Source organism: Juglans regia, chromosome 1 (genome assembly GCF_001411555.2).
Source record: "Juglans regia cultivar Chandler chromosome 1, Walnut 2.0, whole genome shotgun sequence".
Taxonomy (NCBI): domain Eukaryota; kingdom Viridiplantae; phylum Streptophyta; class Magnoliopsida; order Fagales; family Juglandaceae; genus Juglans; species Juglans regia.
The window spans coordinates 12774142-12795253 of NC_049901.1; the positions used below are offsets into that span (position 1 = coordinate 12774142).

At 36.1% G+C, this 21112-nt stretch overlaps 1 protein-coding gene across 3 annotated transcripts; it reads left to right on the forward strand.

Moving 5' to 3' along the window:
* Positions 1-9227: 9227 nt before the first annotated feature.
* Positions 9228-19384, forward strand: LOC109021004 (zinc finger CCCH domain-containing protein 38). Of its 3 annotated transcripts, XM_019003543.2 has the most exons (5): positions 9228-9401; positions 9918-10576; positions 14356-14837; positions 16183-18520; positions 19114-19384. In XM_019003543.2, exons 3-5 carry the CDS (start codon positions 14407-14409, stop codon positions 19141-19143), a joined length of 2799 nt encoding a protein of 932 aa, XP_018859088.1. In that variant the 5' UTR covers positions 9228-9401; positions 9918-10576; positions 14356-14406; the 3' UTR covers positions 19144-19384. The 3 variants fall into 3 exon arrangements, with proteins under 3 accessions (XP_018859088.1, XP_018859090.1, XP_018859091.1); XM_019003545.2 differs by lacking the exon at positions 9918-10576; XM_019003546.2 differs by lacking the exons at positions 9228-9401; positions 9918-10576 and adding an exon at positions 13205-13623.
* Positions 19385-21112: the final 1728 nt, after the last annotated feature.

The window sequence follows — 21112 nt, forward strand, 5'->3', positions numbered from 1 at the left end:
TTCTGAAAACTATGTTCTGTTCTGAAGATGGTCTGTACTCTGATATGATATGCTTTCTGAAAACTTTGTTCTGTTCTGCAGGTGTTCCGTATTCTGATATGATGGGATTTCTGAAAATTTTTGGCATGACATTCTGAATTGGGATGTGGTTTGTGGATGGTGACCAATTTGACCTACCACGGGTGCTAATAGTGGCTTCTGTTTGGGTTGGTACCAACTGTTCTGTTTTTGGTGCACCCACTTTGGAAACAAAGTGGTTTTCTGGTGGTCTTTCCTGTATGCACACTCGGGGCTCCGAGAATAAATAAGGGGAAGATTCACATTCTATTTCTACTCAGTTAGCTACTGGGATTTGCACAACCCTACCACATGGGTTAAACATGGCCTCTAATGCGATATGATGCTCTGGTACGATGGTGGCCAGTTATGCTATGCCAAAAGAATTTGAATAAGAATATTTTTGAACTTTCACTCTGATATTTTTATAATATGTTCTGACTTTGCATTCTGAAAATAAAGTGTTTTGTTCTGCATCATGAAATCTGTAAATGCTCATGTTTGCATACTAGTATATGTTCTCTGCTTACTGAGTTGTTGATAACTCACCCCTATCTCCATAATATGTTTCAGATATTTTTGATGCAACAATTGGAAATCAAGAATAGGAAGTACTTGCAAGTTTGTTGATCATAGAAGACTATGAGTGCCTTAGGGCACAATGACTATTGGTGAGTCTTTTGGTAGTGTTAATATTGTATGTGACTTTGGTATTTTGAGTAATGGATTTTTGTATTGAACAAATAGGTTAATATGTTATGGAGACCCTGGTTGATTTTAAAAGTATTATTTAGAAATGATTTTTGGGTGATGTGAGTTAACTCTCCGGACCCTCGTGGTCGGGGCGTTACATTTATGGTGTTACTACGGTATTCCTCCACTAAAAGTAAGGGTCTTAAATAAATTTAGGCAGGGTCACTATTGGACATGTGGCCCTGACTATTCGTTAAAAAAAAAAAATACTGCATATTATGAGTCATAAAGTGTAAATATTTCCTAAGATAGAATTATAGCCTTGTATAAAAAACTCTGAAAATGATTGATGTAACGCCCCGTCCCTGAGGGTCCGAAGAATTAACTCATGTCACTTAAAAATCATTTTCCATCCACATAGTACATACTCTAATTTTTCTCTATCGCATAAAATACTCATTAATTCACATCAATTACTCTAGAATAATTATTCTAAGACTATACAAAATCTTAATATAAATATCAACCTCCCAACAAATCACATCATCAGAGCACAACAAATTTACTAAATGAAAATCCTCAATACTCATATAAACCTTCTATGCTTAAACCATCATTCTTAACTCATCTCACCCATGCTCCATATTCTTGATCATTAGCTAGGCTATTCAAATTATCTGAAAAATATTGTGAAGATAAATGGTGAGTTATCAACAACTCAGTAAGTAGAGAACATATACTAGTATGTAAACATGAGCCTTTTCAGAAAGTTCAGTATGCAGAAACAAAACATTTCATTTTTTTATGCAGATCTCAAAAACGTGTTATCAGAAAATCAGAGTGATTTTTCAGACTTTTCATATTCAAAATTTAACTGTTTATTTTTAAAGACACTTTCCATATTCAAAGACCATTTTCATATTTAAAGACTATTTTCATATTCAAAAACCAACTGTTCATATTCAAAGATCCGTTTCATAATCAAAGACCTTTTTAGTAATCAAAAACCATTTTCATATTCGAAAACCAACTGTACATATTTAAATATCCGTTTCATATTAAAAAACGCTTTGGCATAACATAATTGAACATCTTTATTTTATCATATCATGTTATATTGTATCATATCATATATCATGTTTAACCCCTGTGGTAGGGTTGTGATATCCCTAGTGGCCAAACCAGGCAGTATCATATCGTAAAACTTCTCTTTTTTCAATCTCGGAGCCCCGAGTGTGTACACAGGAAAGAACACGTAAAGGACCACTTTGTTTCCAAAGTGGGTGCACTCACATCATATCATGTTGGTACCAACCATATTACGTGAACCAGTATCATCATATTAGAACCATATTCAGAACATATAAGTATGCCAAAGTTTTATCATATCCATATCATATCAAAACACGTGCGAAACATATTCATATCATTTCCATTTGATCAAAAATAGATCCAAATCATTTCATATCACATGCATAAAAATATCAATGATATCATATTCGCTCTTTTGCATATTTAAGAAATATGTCAAATATTGCTCGTGTCTACATTATTCATGTTAAAAGTATTTATTTTCTCTTTTATACATATTTCATGAGTGAATGCAAAACATATACTGAGGTTATTTTTCATCTTTTCTTTTTAAAACAAAATGTACATTTTTTTACAAACCAACCTCAGTTCATTTCTTTTTTATGCAAATATAGCATAGGAATCTCGCTTATCTGGACGACTTAGTTTTTCAGAATTTTCCTAAAAAAATGTCAACTCGACTATAAATCATCACCTATAAAAATAATCACGTAATTTCCGTAAGTTTCTAATCAATCAAGTATTTCGATATTTAAGTCTAAACTTCTAAAATAAACCTATTTTAATTCTTCAAAACTTAAAACCCTCATAATCCCAAAATATATCATCACTTCCTAAAATCATCAGTATCCACCATAACTAACGTCAAACTCAAAACACCAATATTTAAATCCGAAACAGCCAACAAATCTTTTATCATAAACCAATCACACAAATAACTCCATAATTCAATCCAACCGATCCCCTTACTCCTCGGACTCAATCCGGCACAACCAACCAATCACAGTAAATAAATGAGTTAGTGCAAAAATACATTTAAATCTCAAAAATTATTTAGAAAAATACTTACAGTGCTTTATTATAATTTTCGAAGGATCACGGAGGTGCAAAAGGTGGCGACACTGCAACGGAACAGTGCAAAATGCACTAGGCCATGGGTCTCAAAAACTCACTTTTCAACGGAGACAAACTAAGACTTGAGATTGCGAAGGAAGGGCTTAGGAATGTCGGTGAAGTTAGTGGTGGCGGTGATTGGTCGTGGGTGGCGGCGTGGGAGGTATTTGAGGCCAAAATGTACAAATCGAAAAATGAGATGAATGTGCTTCACCGGTGGCAGATCGGGGCTGAGGATGGGTGCATTAGGTTGCTAGGAGGTCGAGGATGATGTGGTGAAAAGATGATGGCCGGAGGTGGAGCGACGACGGCTCTGGAGTGAAGAGGAGGTTGCCGCTTCAAGTCGTGCGTGGGGACAAACGACAGTGCGGGAGAGGCTGGAAATGGAGGAGTGAGGTCACCGGCCGGAGGGGAAGAGAAGGAGAGGGGCAGTGTCGGTCATGGCGGCGCATGGAGGTGCAAGTTGGAGGAAGAAGAAAAATGCACGGGGAGAGAGGGGAGGGGGGGTGGCACGGCTGGGAGGTAAGGGAAAAATGAAGAAAAAGAAGGAAGAAAAAGAGAAAAGAGAAGAAAGAAGAAAGAAAATAGAAAAAGAAAAATGAATGGAAAGAAATGAGATTCAATCCTCACAACTTGAGTCACAAAATTGATCAAACGAAAATCATTTCAAAACAACAGTTTAAATAAAATTAATTTAAACACAGTGACTAAGTAAAATAAAATAATTAAATCCAATAACACAATAATTTTAAAACCAACAAACAACTAATTTAAATTAAGAGAAATTTAAATGTAAAACAATAATTAATATTAATAAAGCATAACAAAATAATTTTCACAACTTAAAAAAAGTCATAAAATAAACCAACGAGAAATTCAATAAATTTTAAAACAAGAGAACTAATATTTAAATTAATTAAAATAATCATTCAATTAAAATATATTAAAATACAGAGTATCACAATTGATAAAGTAGTCTAAAAAATTTCCTTTGAAATCACCTTGCAGTGACATTCTCTATAGTCTCTCTCTCTCTTCTTCTTCTTTTTTTTTTTTCTTTTTTTTTTTATAATCTTATTTCACGAACTTAAATGCTTTTGCCAACGGTTTGCTTATAAAAATGGTGAACCAGAGTCTAGAGTGCTCTAATGCAATTCACACTAGTATTCCACACTAACATCTTTTTTTTTTTTTTTTTTTTTTTTTTTTTTAATTTAAAAAGAGGGGTTAAGAATATGAAGGCTTAATTTTGGCCATTTTTCATATAGAAAAAAAAAAAAAGAATGATAGATATCTTTAGCTATTGATCGTACCATATAATTATAACCATTTTTTGTTAGTTCCCCAACCTTTTCATTTGTGGTCAATAGATTATTGTAACAATGAAATAAGCCATGTAAAATGTTCATAATATCATCGCTATTGCTTTTCGTGACAGATCTCAAATGAGAAAATACAATGTATATGAATCTATTTTAATAGATGTTAGATGCATTTTTCAATCCTAAGTACTATGTATATGGTCAGATCCTCCTCTCAAATGGTGGTTCTTGGTGCTAAATCCATTACAAGTCTAAAGTATAAAATTCACTATAAGTAGAGTTTGATACAAGTTTTAAATCTTCACTAAGATAATTTGTAAATAGTAGTGAGATGGGATGATAATTTTATAAATAGTAATAAGATAATTTGTGAATAGTAGTAAGATAGTTTGAGTTGAATATTTTTTGAGTTTTGGGAAATGAGAGAAAAAGTTGAATAAAAAATATTATAAAGTTAAAATATTATAATAATATAGTTTTATAATATTATTTTTGTTTGAAAATTTGAAAAAGTAGGAATTATTTTTTATTTTTCATTTGAAAATTTGAAAAAGTTGTAATGATTAATTTAAAAATTTTGTATTTGAATTTTTTATAGAATAAGATGGGATGAGATAATATGAGATTAGATGATAATTTTTTTATCTCATCTAAGCCTTCAAACCTGCCTCACTCTCTACAATTAATCCCATAGAATTCTCCCTAAAAATAAAAATAAAAAGGTATTGGAACTATTTGATTCTCTCGTTCATTCTAGCAATCCTTTAAATTTCAAAAGATTGCGCATTTCTCTGTTGCCTCTACTCATCTTTAAGTCTCATTTTTGCTCTGTCTTATCAAGTCTTATTCATTATCAGACCCTCTATTTTTTCTTTTTCTTTTTTTTTTTTCTTTTTCTAAGCAAGCTTGCATATTATAAATAAAACATAAATTATTACAAACGACTGAGGGTCTTTCCCACTATCGATATATAAAATAGTAGAAAGAATAATTTCTAATGGAATGCTACCAAACAAAGAGTTTGTAACTGCCCATTTCGTAACTGAGTGTGCAAATTGATTTTAGAATTTATCAATCTTGTGAAAACTCCAGCCCATGTGAAATTTCAAAGAGTTTGCAATATCATCCGAAATTGTGCTATTTGCCAAATTTGTTCCTCTTTATAAATCGAAGAAATCACCAATTAAGAGTCTCCAACTAGAGAGATAAAGGGATGGTTGAGGCGTTCCGCCATTTTAAGAGCTAACTTTGCCGCAAGTGCCTCTGGAATCACCGGGGTAGCAGTAAAATTTGTCTCGGTCCAAATTTCGATGACTTCTCCTGTTGAGTTTCTACTTACAGCTGAAGCCAAGGAGAAAGAATTCTGGACTGTTGCATCGAAGGATATGCATATTTGATTTGTGAGAGGTTTTTGCCATTCCTTCTCCACTTTGGATTCAAACTTTTCTTTCCATGCATGAAAATTTTTTTGATAAGAGAGATTCAGCTGTTGTGAAAGATTGTGAAGAGAGAGTTCTTTGTGATTATGGACTTGGTTATTTCAAAGCCTCTAGATAAAATCTAGAATCATACTAGCTACAATTTTGAAGGGGTGTTCTTCCTGGGAGGTAAGACCGAGTTTTTTCTGAGGGTATAAAATAAACTGAAACCAATCCTTCATTGAATTTACTGCCAGAGAAAATAGATTTAAAGGCCATCTGCTACAACTCCAGAGAATTCTGGTTATAGGGCATTCAATGAATAGGTACAAGAGAGTCTCTTCTTTTTCATCACAGAACGGGCAATTTATGGAAGGAATGCTCGGAATGAACCTTTTAAGGCGATCTCTTATTGGTAAAATATTCCAAAATATATTCCATAAAAAGAGCTTGTGGCGGTCATGGATCCCAAGTTTCCAAATTTCCCCCATGAAATATCCGGGATTGCTTCTCTGGAGTAGTTGGCGTTAGTTGATGCAAGATGGTGGACACTTTTAATAAAGAAAATCTCATTTTGGGTTTTAGTCTAAATAGCACAATCCGTAGTTTAATCGGAGTTGGGTAAAGAAATTTCAAGGATTTCCTTTATGCTTTCTTGTTGTAACAGGGATGTTAACATTGAGAGATTCCAAGATTTATTATTTTGAATGATCAGGTCTGAGACCTTGAGGTAGTCGAGAGATTAGCTGTGTGGGTGAGAGGGAAATGTTTAAAGATTTCCAGAGTCAGAATCTAGGGATCTAGCCAAGCTCTTACAGACAAACCATTTGCAATTTTGAAACATGTACATTTTTCCACTAATGGTATTGTCTTTAGAATTCATTTCCAGAGACTCAAGTCAGTTACCTTTTTGGTTGCTAATTCGAAGACGTTTGATTTCAAATATTTATTGGATAGAAGCTTGTGCCAGATATTGTTGCTTGGTTGGCTCATTTCCCATCCTGTATTCGCTAACAAAGGCACATTCATATTTTTCATCAATCTTAATCCCAATCCACCATCTTTTTTCGGTTGACAAATAGATTTCCGTGATTTTAGGCACAGCTTGTGCTTTTGGTTATTTGCTTTTCCCCACAAAAAAATTTTTGAAACTTGTGTTCAATTTCTTGCAGATTGATTTTGGAAGCATGTGCGTTGACATTTGATATGGGGGATGGCGCTTTCTATTGATCTGATGAGCAGAGTTATACTGGCTTGAGAGAACATTTTTTATTTCCAACCATCCAACCTTTTATTAATTTTCCCCAAACAATCTTTGTAGTCCTCTTTCCTGGATCGACCAAATGTTATTAGCATGCCCAAGTATTTTATTTTTGAGGTCGACTCTTTGTATGACATATTCTCTAAGATTACTCTTTTTGTTGTTTGACTAGTATTTTAAGTAATGTAGATAGATGATTTGCTTTGATTGATGCGCTGGCCAGACCAAGCCTGATATTTATCTAGAGCATTGTTGATCGCCTGAATCGACCTTCATTTTGATTTTGCAAAGATTATTAAATCATCTGCAAAAAGAATGTGAGATATTGAGGGACTATCTCTGCTGATTTTAATACCTTCTAGCTTTTGCAATACTTTTGATCTGGCCAATAGCCTTGAAAGTATCTCCGTACATAGGATGAACAGAAAGGGCGAGATGGGGTTGCCTTGCCGAAGATCCCTTTGTGCCTTGAAGAGACCTTTTAGGGATCCATTGATGAGAATAGAGAAAGAGCCGTAGAAGTGCATTTTTAATGAGATTTATCCAAGTTGAGTTGAAACTCAAAACTCTCATAACAGCATAAAGAAAATTCAATTCAATAAAGTCGAAAGCTTTTTCTACGTCTAGCTTTAAAACTATCTGACCTTTCTTGCCCATGTGATGCTTTAGGTGATTAAACATATCATGAGCTATTATAGAACTTTTCTTGATATTATGACCAGGTACAAAGGCTGTTTGGAAAGAAAAAATTATGGATGGAAGGGATTTTTTTCAATAGATTTGCCAAAATTTTTCTGATGATTTTATAAATGACATTTGTCAAGCTTTTTGATCGGAAATGTTGAGGGGAAACGAGATTTACTATTTTTGGGATGAGGGCTATATGGGTGTGGTTTATTTGTTTCAAAAGTTTCCCGCTTCTAAAGAAATTTTGAACCGTCGCGACCACATTTTTTCTGATAATATGCCAGTAATGTTTGTAGAAAAGAGCTGTCATCCCATCTAGTCCTGATGCTTTATGATTTGGAATTTGTTTGAGTACACCAAAAATTTCCAATTCCGAAGGCATATCTATCAAGAGTTTATTTTCATCCTCTGAAATTTGTCTTTCAAAAAGGTTTTCTAGATGCTCTGGGAAAATAGGATTTATAGAGATATAAATGGATTTAAAATAATCTATGAAAGTAGATTCAATGATATCTTGATCCATTGTCCAAATACCTGGGTTTAGCTTGATTGAGTCGATCTCATTTCTTCTTCGACGGATAGTCGTTGACAAATGATAAAACTTTGTGTTTAGGTCAGCTGTGGCTCAATTCTTGAATTTTGTCGCCAAAGAGTTTCTTTTTTGAGTTGTTCTTGAAGTTTATAGTGAAGAAACTTCTCTCTCTGTAAGCTCCACTGGTTCGGCGGATTACTCTAGAGATTGCTTAGTTCTAACCCGAGATGCTGGATGTTGGTCTGGATTTTCCCGAAGTGGATTTTATTCCAATGCTTGAGTGCCTTTTTTGTTTCTTTAATTTTATTGCACATAATAAAAGACTGTAAAATTGATGGTTCCATACCTCTTGAATTATAACATTGTTGAGTGGCTCTCGAGTCTAGAATTTCTCAAAATTAAAAGGAGAGAGATTCTTCCTTATATTCATAGTGTTAAGCAAGAGGGGATTATGATAAGAGGTTGAAGAAACTATGTGTTGGATAGTGGCATATGGAAAAAGTAGGCGCCAATTTGTATTGGCTATACCATGGTCCAATTGTACTCTAATTATTGCATTTCCCATTCGATTATTTGTCCATGTGGAAACAAGTCTCGAGAAGCCAATATCGATGAGACCATGAGAATCCATTAAACTTTGTAGGCCGCTTATAGATGAGGAAGTTATTGGTCTGCCACCATATTTGTCTTGTTGGCCTAATAAGTCGTTAAAATCATCTATGCAGAGCCATGGGCCATTAAAAGAGCCGTGAGTTGAATCCAAACGAGTTTAGAATTTTACTTTTTGTTATCATCGTGCTAGGATATTTCATCTAAAATGAATCTTCGGTAGGCTTTAACCTTGTGCTCATTTTACATAATAGACATTAATTAGCTTAAAAGTTTTATTTTAATTATCTTAAACAAAATATAAAATGATTTATTAAAAGAGGAAATGACAAATTTTTTTTTAAAAAAAAAACTAGGCCCAAGAAAGAAAAAAAAAAAATCAAGAAGACCAATTTAAGCCAGATCGATTTATGGCCGTGGGGTTAAAAAAGAAACAGAAAATAGAAAAGCAAGATAGTTTCGTAATCTAGGTTTGCTACGAAATATCTTTCCGTACTGCTCTCAGTTCTCTCTCCGAATGGCTATGACAAACTCAGCTCCTCCTCCCTATGTCCGCTCGCGGCGTCATTCCGTTGCGGTTTAGGGTTCTAAAGCTCTCCCTCTCTCTCTGATTATACGTAAGTCCTCTATTCTCACTCTCATTTGTTCGATCTTGCGCCGTATCTCCGTAATAATCCTAGGGTTTTATTCGTTTCTTTTCTCTGGTTAATGATTTTGATCTGAATTGAGAAGTCTATGTAGTTCTTGAACTTCGATAAGGGTTATACCTTGCGTACTTGTGTTTATGTTTGTGCTACTTTTTGGGCTTTTTTCCCATCTCTATATTCGGGGGATTTCTAAGCGCGATTTGAACTCTTTCTTTGCCCCGCTTGGACTCAGTAATCTACTGAATGATATAAAATACATGGGAACCCTTTTCTACGACTTTAGGACTTTCCATACTCTAATAACTCTAAATGTACCTGTGAATCCTTTGCTTGAGTCTTAGATCACTCATCTATGTGCTCAGGTAAATTGCTTAGACTCCAAAAAGACTAGGTACCAGGATAGAAGTCTCGTGTGTACTTTAGTTCTATGCCTCTCAATAAGAGTCCATCTAGCTGAGCGCTAATATACATATAATTTTTCTGCAGTATTTTCACGAGGTCACTGCATGGAGGGATACCGAGTGCATTCGAAAGAATTGATGCAATGATATTTGCAGTGATATTTATCCTTCCACAAGTGCAACGTGGGATATTTGCACATATTAATGGACCTTTGTCGTGTCGTTTTAGTGGAGATTGCTCCAAATGCTTTTGAGATAGCCTCATAAGACCTGCTCCATGGTTCAAAAACTGGAAAAGAATACATCAACATTCAAAATAACTCTTATTGAAGTTGTTGATGCTCAAAGTTCACTGCTGTGGAGTGGAAAGTTTGGAACAAAAGATTCATTTTAAAGCCCGGTGGACATTGATCTTTAAGAGTGATTATTTGTTGATCAAAATCAAGATTTGATCTGTAGATCTACATCAAATATCAGTAGATAAAATCTATACAAAAAGTGTTTGGACTTAAGAATGGCTGTGTTCCTAAATTTGTGATTTCGGCCAACTACAACCACACCGAAAACAAAGTCATCTTCATTGAATTTAAGAGTACTAGTTAACTATCAGGTAGATGGTGGGGTTGATGACAGGTACTGTTGTAACGGATATTATTCGTGAACTTTGAGAAGTCATTGCAAAAAGAAGATACTTTGGGGGAACACTTATAAAAAAAGAAGAAGATACTTTGGGGGAATCTTGTGGTTTGTAAACCTTTAACTGTTTGCTTGTATTGCAAAAGGAAGATACTTTTGGGGAACCCTCTAGTTTGTAAATCTTAAGTTGTTTGCTTGTATTAAAAACAAATTGTGGCTTTTTTATTTGAATTCTCACACTATAATGTTCGACCAAATAATACATGCTTGATTATGATTAGGCAAAATCCATTTTTCTATAACTGTGTAAATTAAATCAAATTTTGGCTTTCCAAGCTTTTGGCTGAAATATAAAAAACAAATGCTAGGATTCGTTTTGTCACTAAAAGATTTCAGCGGCTACCGATTTTGGTCAGCGTTGAGTATGGATTTTAGAATCTACGTGAGAGTCAACATTTGCTAAAGATGAAAATTCTCTGGTTTTAAAACTGGTGGATGGATACGAATGATGGTGATGCCTTTAGGGGATTTAGCATGGATATCACAACACACACACACACACACACATGCAGACACAGCATTTATACAGACACCTGTTCATATGTTTTTGTATTCCTTGTGTGTATATGTATTCCTTGTGATGAAGGCCTTAATAATCTTGTGTGAAGTTAGAAACTCAGCCTCTTACGGAAGTTATGGACGTGTCAAATGTTTGTCTAGGGTTCTAATGTACGTGAAACTTTTGAAGCTCTCTCTCTCTCTCCAAGTAATAATGTCTATCAGAACCGTGATATATGGATTTTCTGGATATGCTTTTGATAAGTTAACGAACTTGCATCAGGCATCAGATTTTCACATTAAGTCTTTTTCCTGGAAAGGAAGTTGAGCATGTGGCTCTGGGGAAAATTACTTTGGTTATCACTTTGAGGTATTGAGATGTCAAAATATCTGGGGATTTAGAAAACATTTATTGTCTTGCCTTCATTATGGCTGCGAAGTATCCTTAACTAGTTTGATGTTCAGGCTCAGTTCTGATGTTTTTGGATAAATTTAAGATTGGCCTGTGCTCCCCTTGAATCATCCAAGGTGTACTTTTTTGAAATTCCTTGCCAAGGGCCCGTGCACCCCCTGGATTAGTCGAGGTTTTGTCCCACACACCATGTGCTAGTAAAAACAGATTCGCCTGAGCTTGGAAAGATACATTTTTTTTTTGGGAAGGGTGGGATTACGGGGTAGCTGAATGCAAAAGTGATTTCCAGCCACCTATATCATATATCTCTGCTACACAAACTTAGACAATAGCCATCATCTATACGTTACGATATTATTGGTTTTATGCCAAAAAAAATAGAGAAACAAACTAAACTTAAATGGACTATCAGCTGTCAGTGCGCTTGTTGCCTCCTCCCTGGCCATGTAATTTTATGGAGTATTCTCCAAGAAAACTGTGCTTCATTTTGTTTTCATTTTAGGGACCTGGGTTGTATTTTTATGAAACAATTGTGTTTTTTTTTTTTTTGGAGGGGGGGGGTGAGGGTGAGGGTAGGATTTATATTTGGTATATTTTGTGCAGTATATAGGGTTCTCGGGATTAACTGCTACTGCAAGAGCTCTATATTTTATTTAAGTTGTATGTTTGGTTTGAGAAAAACAAAATGCGAGGCGTGGGCCTCTCTTTTTTGGTTGTTATTTGGACACGAGGGGTGGTTACCTGGTAGAACATGCAGATTCCTGTTGTGCTAGAAGAGTTTTCTGTTCTCTGTTTATTTGTTCCTGGTTGGATAAGGTAGAAATTTGGGAATTAAAATCACATGATAGCTAGAGGAGACAAATAATTTTGAAATTAGATTTCCACTAAATGGAGCTTACTTAGTTCTGCTATCTGCTATCTGCGATGGTTGAGTGGGTGACATGTGTTATCACTTTTTGATTGCATTGTTTTTTTTTGTTTGCTCAGTGTTTCTTTTTCATTAAATAATACTGGGAATTTATATAATGATTGGCACTTGGTAGTCAGATAGAAAATGTATAATTTTTTTTTATTGGCATCGGGTGTCTAGGAACAGTGTCCCGACTAATCCCGCGGGTGCCCAGGCCCTCGGCAAGGAGTTTCCTGCTAGCGCACCTTGGGTAATTCAAGGGAAAAATCCTGCAGTTCGATGGCCACTAGAGATTGTTTAGCACCCAAGGGGATTTGAACCTTACACCTTGGGGGAGCATACCCCCAAACCCAAGGCCTTTACCACTTGAGCCAACCCCTAGGGGTTAGAAAATGTATAATTTTTTTTTTTCCCGGAAAAGAGGGTGTTAGCCCAAATTTTATTTATATACCCTTACTTATGGTGGAGTACAACCATGTACAAACTAAGAAACTTTGGGGGTTACAATAATAGTCTGTTAAATAGTTTGGTTCATTGTTAGTGGTATAAATATTCTGTTAAACCAAAAGAGTACTTGGCTTCTCTTAGATTTCTTTATCAACCTTGATGAGGAATTGACAACTGATTTTTTTTTAGTAATCGAAGATTTTATTTAAAGCCACAAAAGTTGTAGCTCAAGTACGAGGATGCATATAAGAGAAACACCTAAATAGAAATATAAAAAGAGAAATAAAATCATAAAAGATATGAATCGGCAAATAACTGATTAATGGGTGCATCTAGTCTGCTGCTGTTTCTATGTGCATGCCAGAAATCATCATATTCATTTTTTTCTATTCCCTGGTTTAAATGCTATTTGTTGTGGTATTCGGGAGTTTTCTTGCTGGTGGTTATCCAGTCTCTACATGTTCTAACTGTAAATCTAGTTGGTAAATAGTTTGATTTGGCTCTTGAAAGATTGTTTATATGTTGTATTGGGAAATAATTATTGGGATGCTCTAAAGGTGTATGGATTTTTATTATTTGTTTCTTACAATGTTTCTTTTACTCTATCATAAAAGTTTGTTTATTTGTTCTCATTTCCTTTTCTAATAAGTGTATCACTGTTAATTTCTGTATACAGGTTGTACTGACTTTTAGAGTTGCTCTTATTTATGTGTGTGGTTGTCCTCTACAAAAATCTGTCTCCTATAGCCTCCTTTCTGCCTTATTATTTGAATCCAATTTGTGTATGGAAATATGAACTGCTGCTTTGTGATTCCGGCAAGTCAAAAGGCATGCTCCTTTTTAGTTGAGTTTTAGCAAAATTTCATTGTCTACACTACAACTATGCATGATCTTTCATTTACATGCGACTGAAAGAAATTGATTTAAGATATTAGGTCTGTTAGGTGGAATGGATACCTGACCAATGCATATGTTGCTCACATCTAGTTGGTGAAAAATGGTTACTTCTCAGATTGTGTCAAATCTCTGTAATTCTGTTACATTATCCTTGGACTGTTTTTGAGTTCATTGGATCAATAATCTTGACCCGTAAAGCATTAAATTTTAGATTTTCTATTAATTTTACGACTGAATCCAGTGTACTTGGTTATGCCTATTGATATTAATAAATTTTTACTTGTTAAAAAAAAAATTTATGACTGAATCAAATTGGTGCATGATGTATACTGATTTGTCTCTATGATATGAGGGAAAGAATAATTATTTAGTAACATTTATCATCAAAACAGTACTGTAGACTTCGAGAGCAGAATGAAGTAAAGGACTGTAGATAGATTTTATGTCTTTGGCCACATTTTTTGTATTTTTTAATGAAATCTTCTTACTTCTATAAAAAGTAGATTTTATATCATTGAAGCTGATGTGTGTATATATATATATATATCACCATGTATACCTCCTGTGTACTTTGGCTATACCCTTTATATCAATAAAATATCTTCTTACTTATAAAAATATATGTATATATATATATATATAATGGTTGTCCTTTTTCTCCAGATTGTACCTGGTTCTACTAAAAGGAGGTGGTGAGGATTTTTTCTGGGAGAGATGAGTGGAAGCAGCAGAAGACGTAGTTCTAAGTGGGATTTGAGAGAAGAAGAGCGTCACTTTGAATCTGAAAATGTACAAGATGATTCTTGGCCCGGAAAAGCTGGTACTTATCATGATAAAGAATTGGAAACTGGATGGCTCTCTCCAGGGGTTGCTGGCAATAATAATTCAAAATGGTCTGACGTGGAGGCAAATGATTTGCTAAAATCAAAGCGTGATGCAGGATTGGCATCAGGTGAACCTCTGCCGAGAAGCAGAGGCTCAATTAAGGATCATAGCTACAATAGGGGCCGCAACAGAAATCTGGAATCCAATGTGGCCTGGGATGGAGATGGGAGTTACAGCACGAGAATGTCTCCTGGTCTTGACGAGTGGAGAGGACCAAGCCACAGTCCCTCCCCTAAAAATGTTTGGAGCAGGTCACTCAGGTTTGAGTTTCCACTTTTTTTTCTTTTTTTTTTTTTTTTTTTTTTGTCTTGACAAGGACTAGACTTTATTGTTCACTCGTCATGCACATTTTGGTTCTGAATTTAGTCCAGTTTATTAGTAGTAATATTTTAAGTATCTTTTGTATCCTTCCCGTCTACTTTTTGTGCGCCTATTAATGGAGAATGGTTACTTATTTAAAGCAGTAATAATACTATAAACCTTTGATGTATATATCTTATGCATTTATTGAATTCTCCTAACTTGCGATTCTTGTTATAGTTTTGATGCGTGTGTGTGTGTGTGTGATTCCTTGATTTTTCCGATCGATCTGCATCCAAATTATATATATATTATAGATAAGAAAATTTTATTAAGACGAGTAAAAAGGCATAGCCCAAGTATATAGGAAGTATACAAATGCTGAAACCTAATTACAAGTCAGGAACTACAGAGAGTAACAAGGAAATCATGGACACTAGTTCTATTAAAAACAATGATCAAAGCCCAAAGAAATAAGGTAATAAAGAAGAAACATCTAAGTTTGTCCACTGCGCGTTCCTTATCTTCAAAACACAGGCCATTCCTCTCGAGCCCGATACACCACGCAAGACATTATGGGATCATATTCCAAACAGTAGCAATTTGAGAGTTACCCCTTAGACCTCTCCAACAAGTGAAAAGATCCACCACCTTCCTAGACATCACCCACGCCACTCTAATCTTATTAATCACCTCATACCATAACTCTAGCCACCTCACAATGAAGTAACAAATGATCCACCGATTCTACATATTTTTTACACATGCAACACCAATCCATAACAATTAATCCATGCTTCCTAAGATTATCCAAGGTTCGAACTTTCCCTAGAGAAGCTCTCCAGCCATAGAACTTGACCTTTGAAGGCACCTACTCACACTTCCAAGGAAAAGAGTGTACCGCATTCGGACTAGTCAGCATCTTGTACATGGAATGAACTGTAAACTTCTCATTGCCAGTATGAATCCAGACCATCTTATCTGTCTCAGCCCAGCCAAGATTTGTTGCATACAACAAACCAAGCTGATCAGAAATTGCATCCATTTCCCAATCAAACAGTTTACATATGAAATTCAAATTATATATAAAAACTATGTTCCTAACTTGTAACTAGGTGTTCTCTTTCGTATACTTCCTATGTACTTGGGCTATGCATATTTACTTGAATCATTAAAACTTTATTTTACTTACAAAGAAAATTATATATAAACTGTGTTCATTATTTTATGTCCTTCCACCTGTGAGAGCCAAATGCATTTAGTTCCTTAATTTTCTTTCCTTATTATTTGCACATATATGTACAGAGGTAGGAGTAGAAGCAGGAGCAGGAGCAGGAGCAGGAGCAGGAGCAGGAGCCTAAGCAGGAGCAGGAGCCCTGTTCGTGGCATCAGACGGGAATCAGGATTCCATGACAGAAGTAGAAGCAGAGGAGCGTCAACTCAATTATGTAGAGATTTTACTGCTGGGAGATGTAGGAGAGGCAATCATTGCCATTTTCTTCACCAGGGTAATCAACATCATGAGGATAACTGGGAGAGTAGACACAGGAAAGATGGGGATTCAAAATATTCCACTACTCATGATACTAGGGACTACACATCAAGAATTGGAAGATCCACTCCGTATTGTACTGATTTTGTGAGAGGAAAGTGTCGGCGGGGGGCATCTTGTAGGTATGCTCACGATGGTGCTTCTGATAGTTTTGATAAAGTGTCTGGAAATGATGCCATCAGAGAAAGGGAAAATCGTAGAAATAGAGATGCATCTTTTGAGCGAGGCGGTGAGCCTGAACACCGCAGGGGTGGTGATGTTCCTTGTAAATTTTTCGCTGCAGGAAATTGTCGTAATGGTAAATATTGTCGGTTTTCTCATCACAGTCAAGCTGACTTAAGTCCTGATGGAAGGTCACGAGGTGATAGGTGGGGGCTGGGTCGCAATTCAGATGATGTGGACCGGTTATGGGATGGCCCAAAATTGAGTGAATGGAGCAATACGGTTACTGTCTCAGACACTACAAAGAGTGAGGACAAAAGTGGAAAGTTGGGTGCCCCGGTAGCAAGGCTCCCTCGTTGGTCAATCGATGATACTAGATGGGGCCATGGTATGGACAAAGAGAAGAAAAGTTGTGGCGACCCGGCAGTTGATAAAGCAGTTGAGAACAATGAGAAGGCTGGCCACCTGTGGATGGAGGAAAATGCTGGTGCTAGCATCGGTATTTCTGAATCGAGAGGTGCTGAGAAATGGCTTGGTGATATGGACATGTCTCCTGATTGGAATTATGGAGTGCAGTCTGCAAACCATGCTGTGAAAGAGGAGCATGGTCAAATTACTCAGGCTCCACAATCTCTTGGTTCTTATGATCCTTCTTTGATGGCTCGGGGACAGGATATAACTAAAGAGGCTTCGGTTCAGTTTCATGGTGCTGCTGCAACTGTGCAACCGATCATAAATGAAAAATCTTATTTCAAACAGAACCACAATTTGATGGGGGATGGTGCCAATGTAGTATCATGTGACGATAAGATTGCTGTTGAAAAAACTGTTAGTTCAAGTGCTGATCTAAACGTTTCTGCCAATATCATGCCAGGACAATGCTTCAACCAAAATGGCCGGAGTTTGAGCTCCTTACCTCTTTCAAATATGATTGTAGTTGGACAAAATCAAGTGGTGACACCCAATGCCCCTTTAAGAGGAGGTAGTGGAACAATAAAATATCAACAAAATCTAGCATTCTCTTCAGAGGGAAAACCTCTCATCCAACCAGATATTGGTGATGATAGTGCATTACAAGTAAATCCTGGAATTCCTCCAAGTCAGAATGTGGTAAGCGGTGAACAGCTCACCAAACTTACCAACCTTTCAGCTTCTCTGGCTCAGTTCTTTGGTGATAGAAAGCAGCTTCCACAACTTTATGCTGCTCTAAACTCCCATAATTCATCGGATATTTCTTCCTTTACCAACCCTGAAGTGCCTCTTCAGCCAGTTTTGGCGGCACACGTTCAGACAGATCAAGCCATCAGATCCCAGCAATATGATCCTATATGTGATGGCGTGGAATCTAAGAAGCCTGGCTCTAGTAACAATCCTCCAGGTCTTAAATCAAATTCATTGGGACCAAAAAGTGCTGTAGATGGAAAACCAGAACTACCATTGAAAAACTTATCCCCATCATCTTTTCCGGTTGGGCCTAATGACACTGATTTGCCTAGGACAGGCAGTTCAGAAGAACCAAATCAGAAGAGCCAACAGTCGAATAAGCTGGATACTGGTGCACATGGTGAGGCTATGGAAAACAATGGAGGGGGGACTGAGGAAAGGAAGCAAGCCCAAGAGGAGAACCAAAAGGAACAAGAAGATTGCCCTTCAGGGAATGCAGATGGAGATGCTGGGGAGGATGAGGGCAAGAAAAGCAAAGATGCGAAGGGTATTCGAGCATTTAAATTTGCACTTGTGGAGTTTGTTAAGGAACTTCTGAAACCCACGTGGAAGGAAGGTCAAATCAGCAAAGATGCTTACAAAACTATAGTAAAGAAGGTGGTCGACAAAGTGACTGGTGGGCAGGGTGCTAATATTCCTCAGACACAAGAGAGAATTGATCATTATCTGTCATCTTCAAAACCAAAGCTTACTAAATTAGTGCAGGTGAGTGCTGGTTTACTCACTTGCTCAATATTTAATGGCCCCCCTTCATTATTTCCTCTAAAGAATTCATTAGCCAAAAAATAAAATGAAGAATGCGAAAAAGAGCAAGAAATTGAGCTGCACTTTAAAGTTGGTTGGTTGTCTTTATTAATAATAAGAGACTACTCGGACACCCGGTGTCAATAAAAAAATAATAATAATAAGAGACTATAAGCTTTGATGTCATGCCTGATTGCTTTTAATTTCTGCAGTAATTGAAATTATGAAAATAAATATTTGTCGGTCCCGAAGGAGAAAACCTATAACATTTGACAATAAAGAAATGGTACTACATATTCACCTTTGCTTTTCCTTTTCTTTATGGGAGCTAAAACTGAATGTAACAAGGTTATACCTCTATGACTCATTTGTTGGCTGAAGAAATCCCTTCTTGCCATCTTACCTTCTTCACTGTGGTAAGCCTGCAGACTACATCTGGTTTCACTAGTTTATTTTTTCCCAACTTAAATATGTCAATAGACTCATGGTAGTAATTATTACTTGCGAGTAATTTTGCTTGCACCTTTTGTTTATTTTGCTTCCATTTGTTGCAGGCATACGTGGAAAAAACTCAGAAGGGCTAAATGAAGCATAGAATTTCATTGTTTATTTTGTTCATTTTCTTTATGTCATACACCAGGTGGTTTATGATATTCCTTTTGTACTACAGCCTCTAGAAATATTATTTTTCCCCTTCATGTTGATGTGATTCAGTTGCTGATAAGCTAACCTTTTAACTCATGCTTGTAAATATACCCGAGTATTTTTTTTTTTAGACTTGTGGTTTAACTATTCAGTGTGATTTTGGGGATTTTTGGCTGGTAATTATCGGTTTTCTTTTTCATCGTGGGGAGGGAGGGGGCTTGTGTTTTCTGGTATTGCTGCCGGCTTTGATTTTGAGCGTATCCAACGGGGCTTGTTTGCTTTTGTTTTGTTGGCAGAACGTAGAGACTAGCATGGATAAAAAGAAGTTACTGAGGTTTTTGCCAATTATTCTACTCTTAATACTCTGAACCATTCGGGTGGTGCATGTTATTCATTAGGTTCTGTCATCCCTATAATTCTAGTTTGTGTTTGTGTTTGTGTTGTGTATTAAAGGGGGGTTGGGGATATGGGGAATGCGACTCATTTCTTTATTGGAAAATACTAACCACAAAGGGAATACATAAAAAGTAAACTTACAAATTAATGTGATACTTCAGATTGTAAAGTTATTTTTATTTTAAAATAGATCTAAAGGATTTTATCCATGTTTTATTTGTGAATCTTTTTTATGTCAGTCTCATTTATTATTGCTATTAATTACGAAGCTTGCCATAATTGGATGACAATATGAAGTAATTTTCAGTAATTGTTTGCTGGAGTACAGAGCGTGGTTAAGAAAGCCCAAACCCGAACCCAACAATGGAAATGTCCTGCCCGTTCAGCTCACGAACCCACTTATTCAGTTTAATGTTTTCCCGGCGTCGTAATTCCAGAGGTCGGAGAAGGACAACTAAAGAAAAAGAAAACACTACCTTGTGTGGCCTGTGGCCTCCGTTTCCAGGAAAATTTTTATGGAGGCAAAATGGGGTATATTGATGATTAATCTCGTGATTTATCTCTTGATACTTTCTTTATAGGGCTTCATGTGCTTGATATAAATCCCAACAGATTGAATTGGTCTTTAGTATTAAGATTGAATTAAAGTGTTTTTTGTAATTAAAACTGAGGTCTTTTAAGTGTCTTTTCTAATTAAAATTATGATGAACGTGTTTGATCTATATTTCGTACTGTTCTTGATATTTATACTTCGACCCACGACTTCATGAATTTGGACTTACTGCCAAACTTGAAGTCCAATCCTTCATCAGCCATAACGTCATCTACCCCAAATTGGCAAATTGGAAGGAACATCTATTTAATGCCTTCAACTTGAACCAACCCGAAAAAGAAAAAAGAAAAACATACTAACTCAGTTGCGTAGAGCGTACTCATAAGGAGAATCAGGGAGATCCAAGACGGAAAAAGATCAGATACAAAACACCTTGGCTGCTTGATATACCTGGCATCTAATCACTCACGGAAAATGCTTTGATATTTCTTAAAGGCATGTTACGAAGTTCTTGTACGTACGGATGAATTGCAGATAATATTTGTTATAATTAAGACGTTGATAACTTATATGACCTCATTTTAAAATGTATGCATTTGGTGTCCAAATTAAAGCATACTCTCACATCTAGGGGTGGACTTCGTGTCGGGTGACTCGAGTTCGGATAATACATGAATTAATTTTAACTCAAATTGAATATGATCATACATGAAAATTATGAAGAAATGGTCGCGCTACCTCCGGCCACCATTTCTTCACTACTTCATCCTCGATCTCCTAGCAATCCAATACATTTAACCCCAACTCCGATCTGCCACCGGTGAAGTACATCCAACTCCATTTCGGATTTGGGCATTTCTTTTGCACTTCAACCACCCTTTACGCCGCCACCCACGGCCAACCACCACCACCATTAGCTTCACCAACATCCCTAAGCCCTACCCTAGCAATCTTGGGTC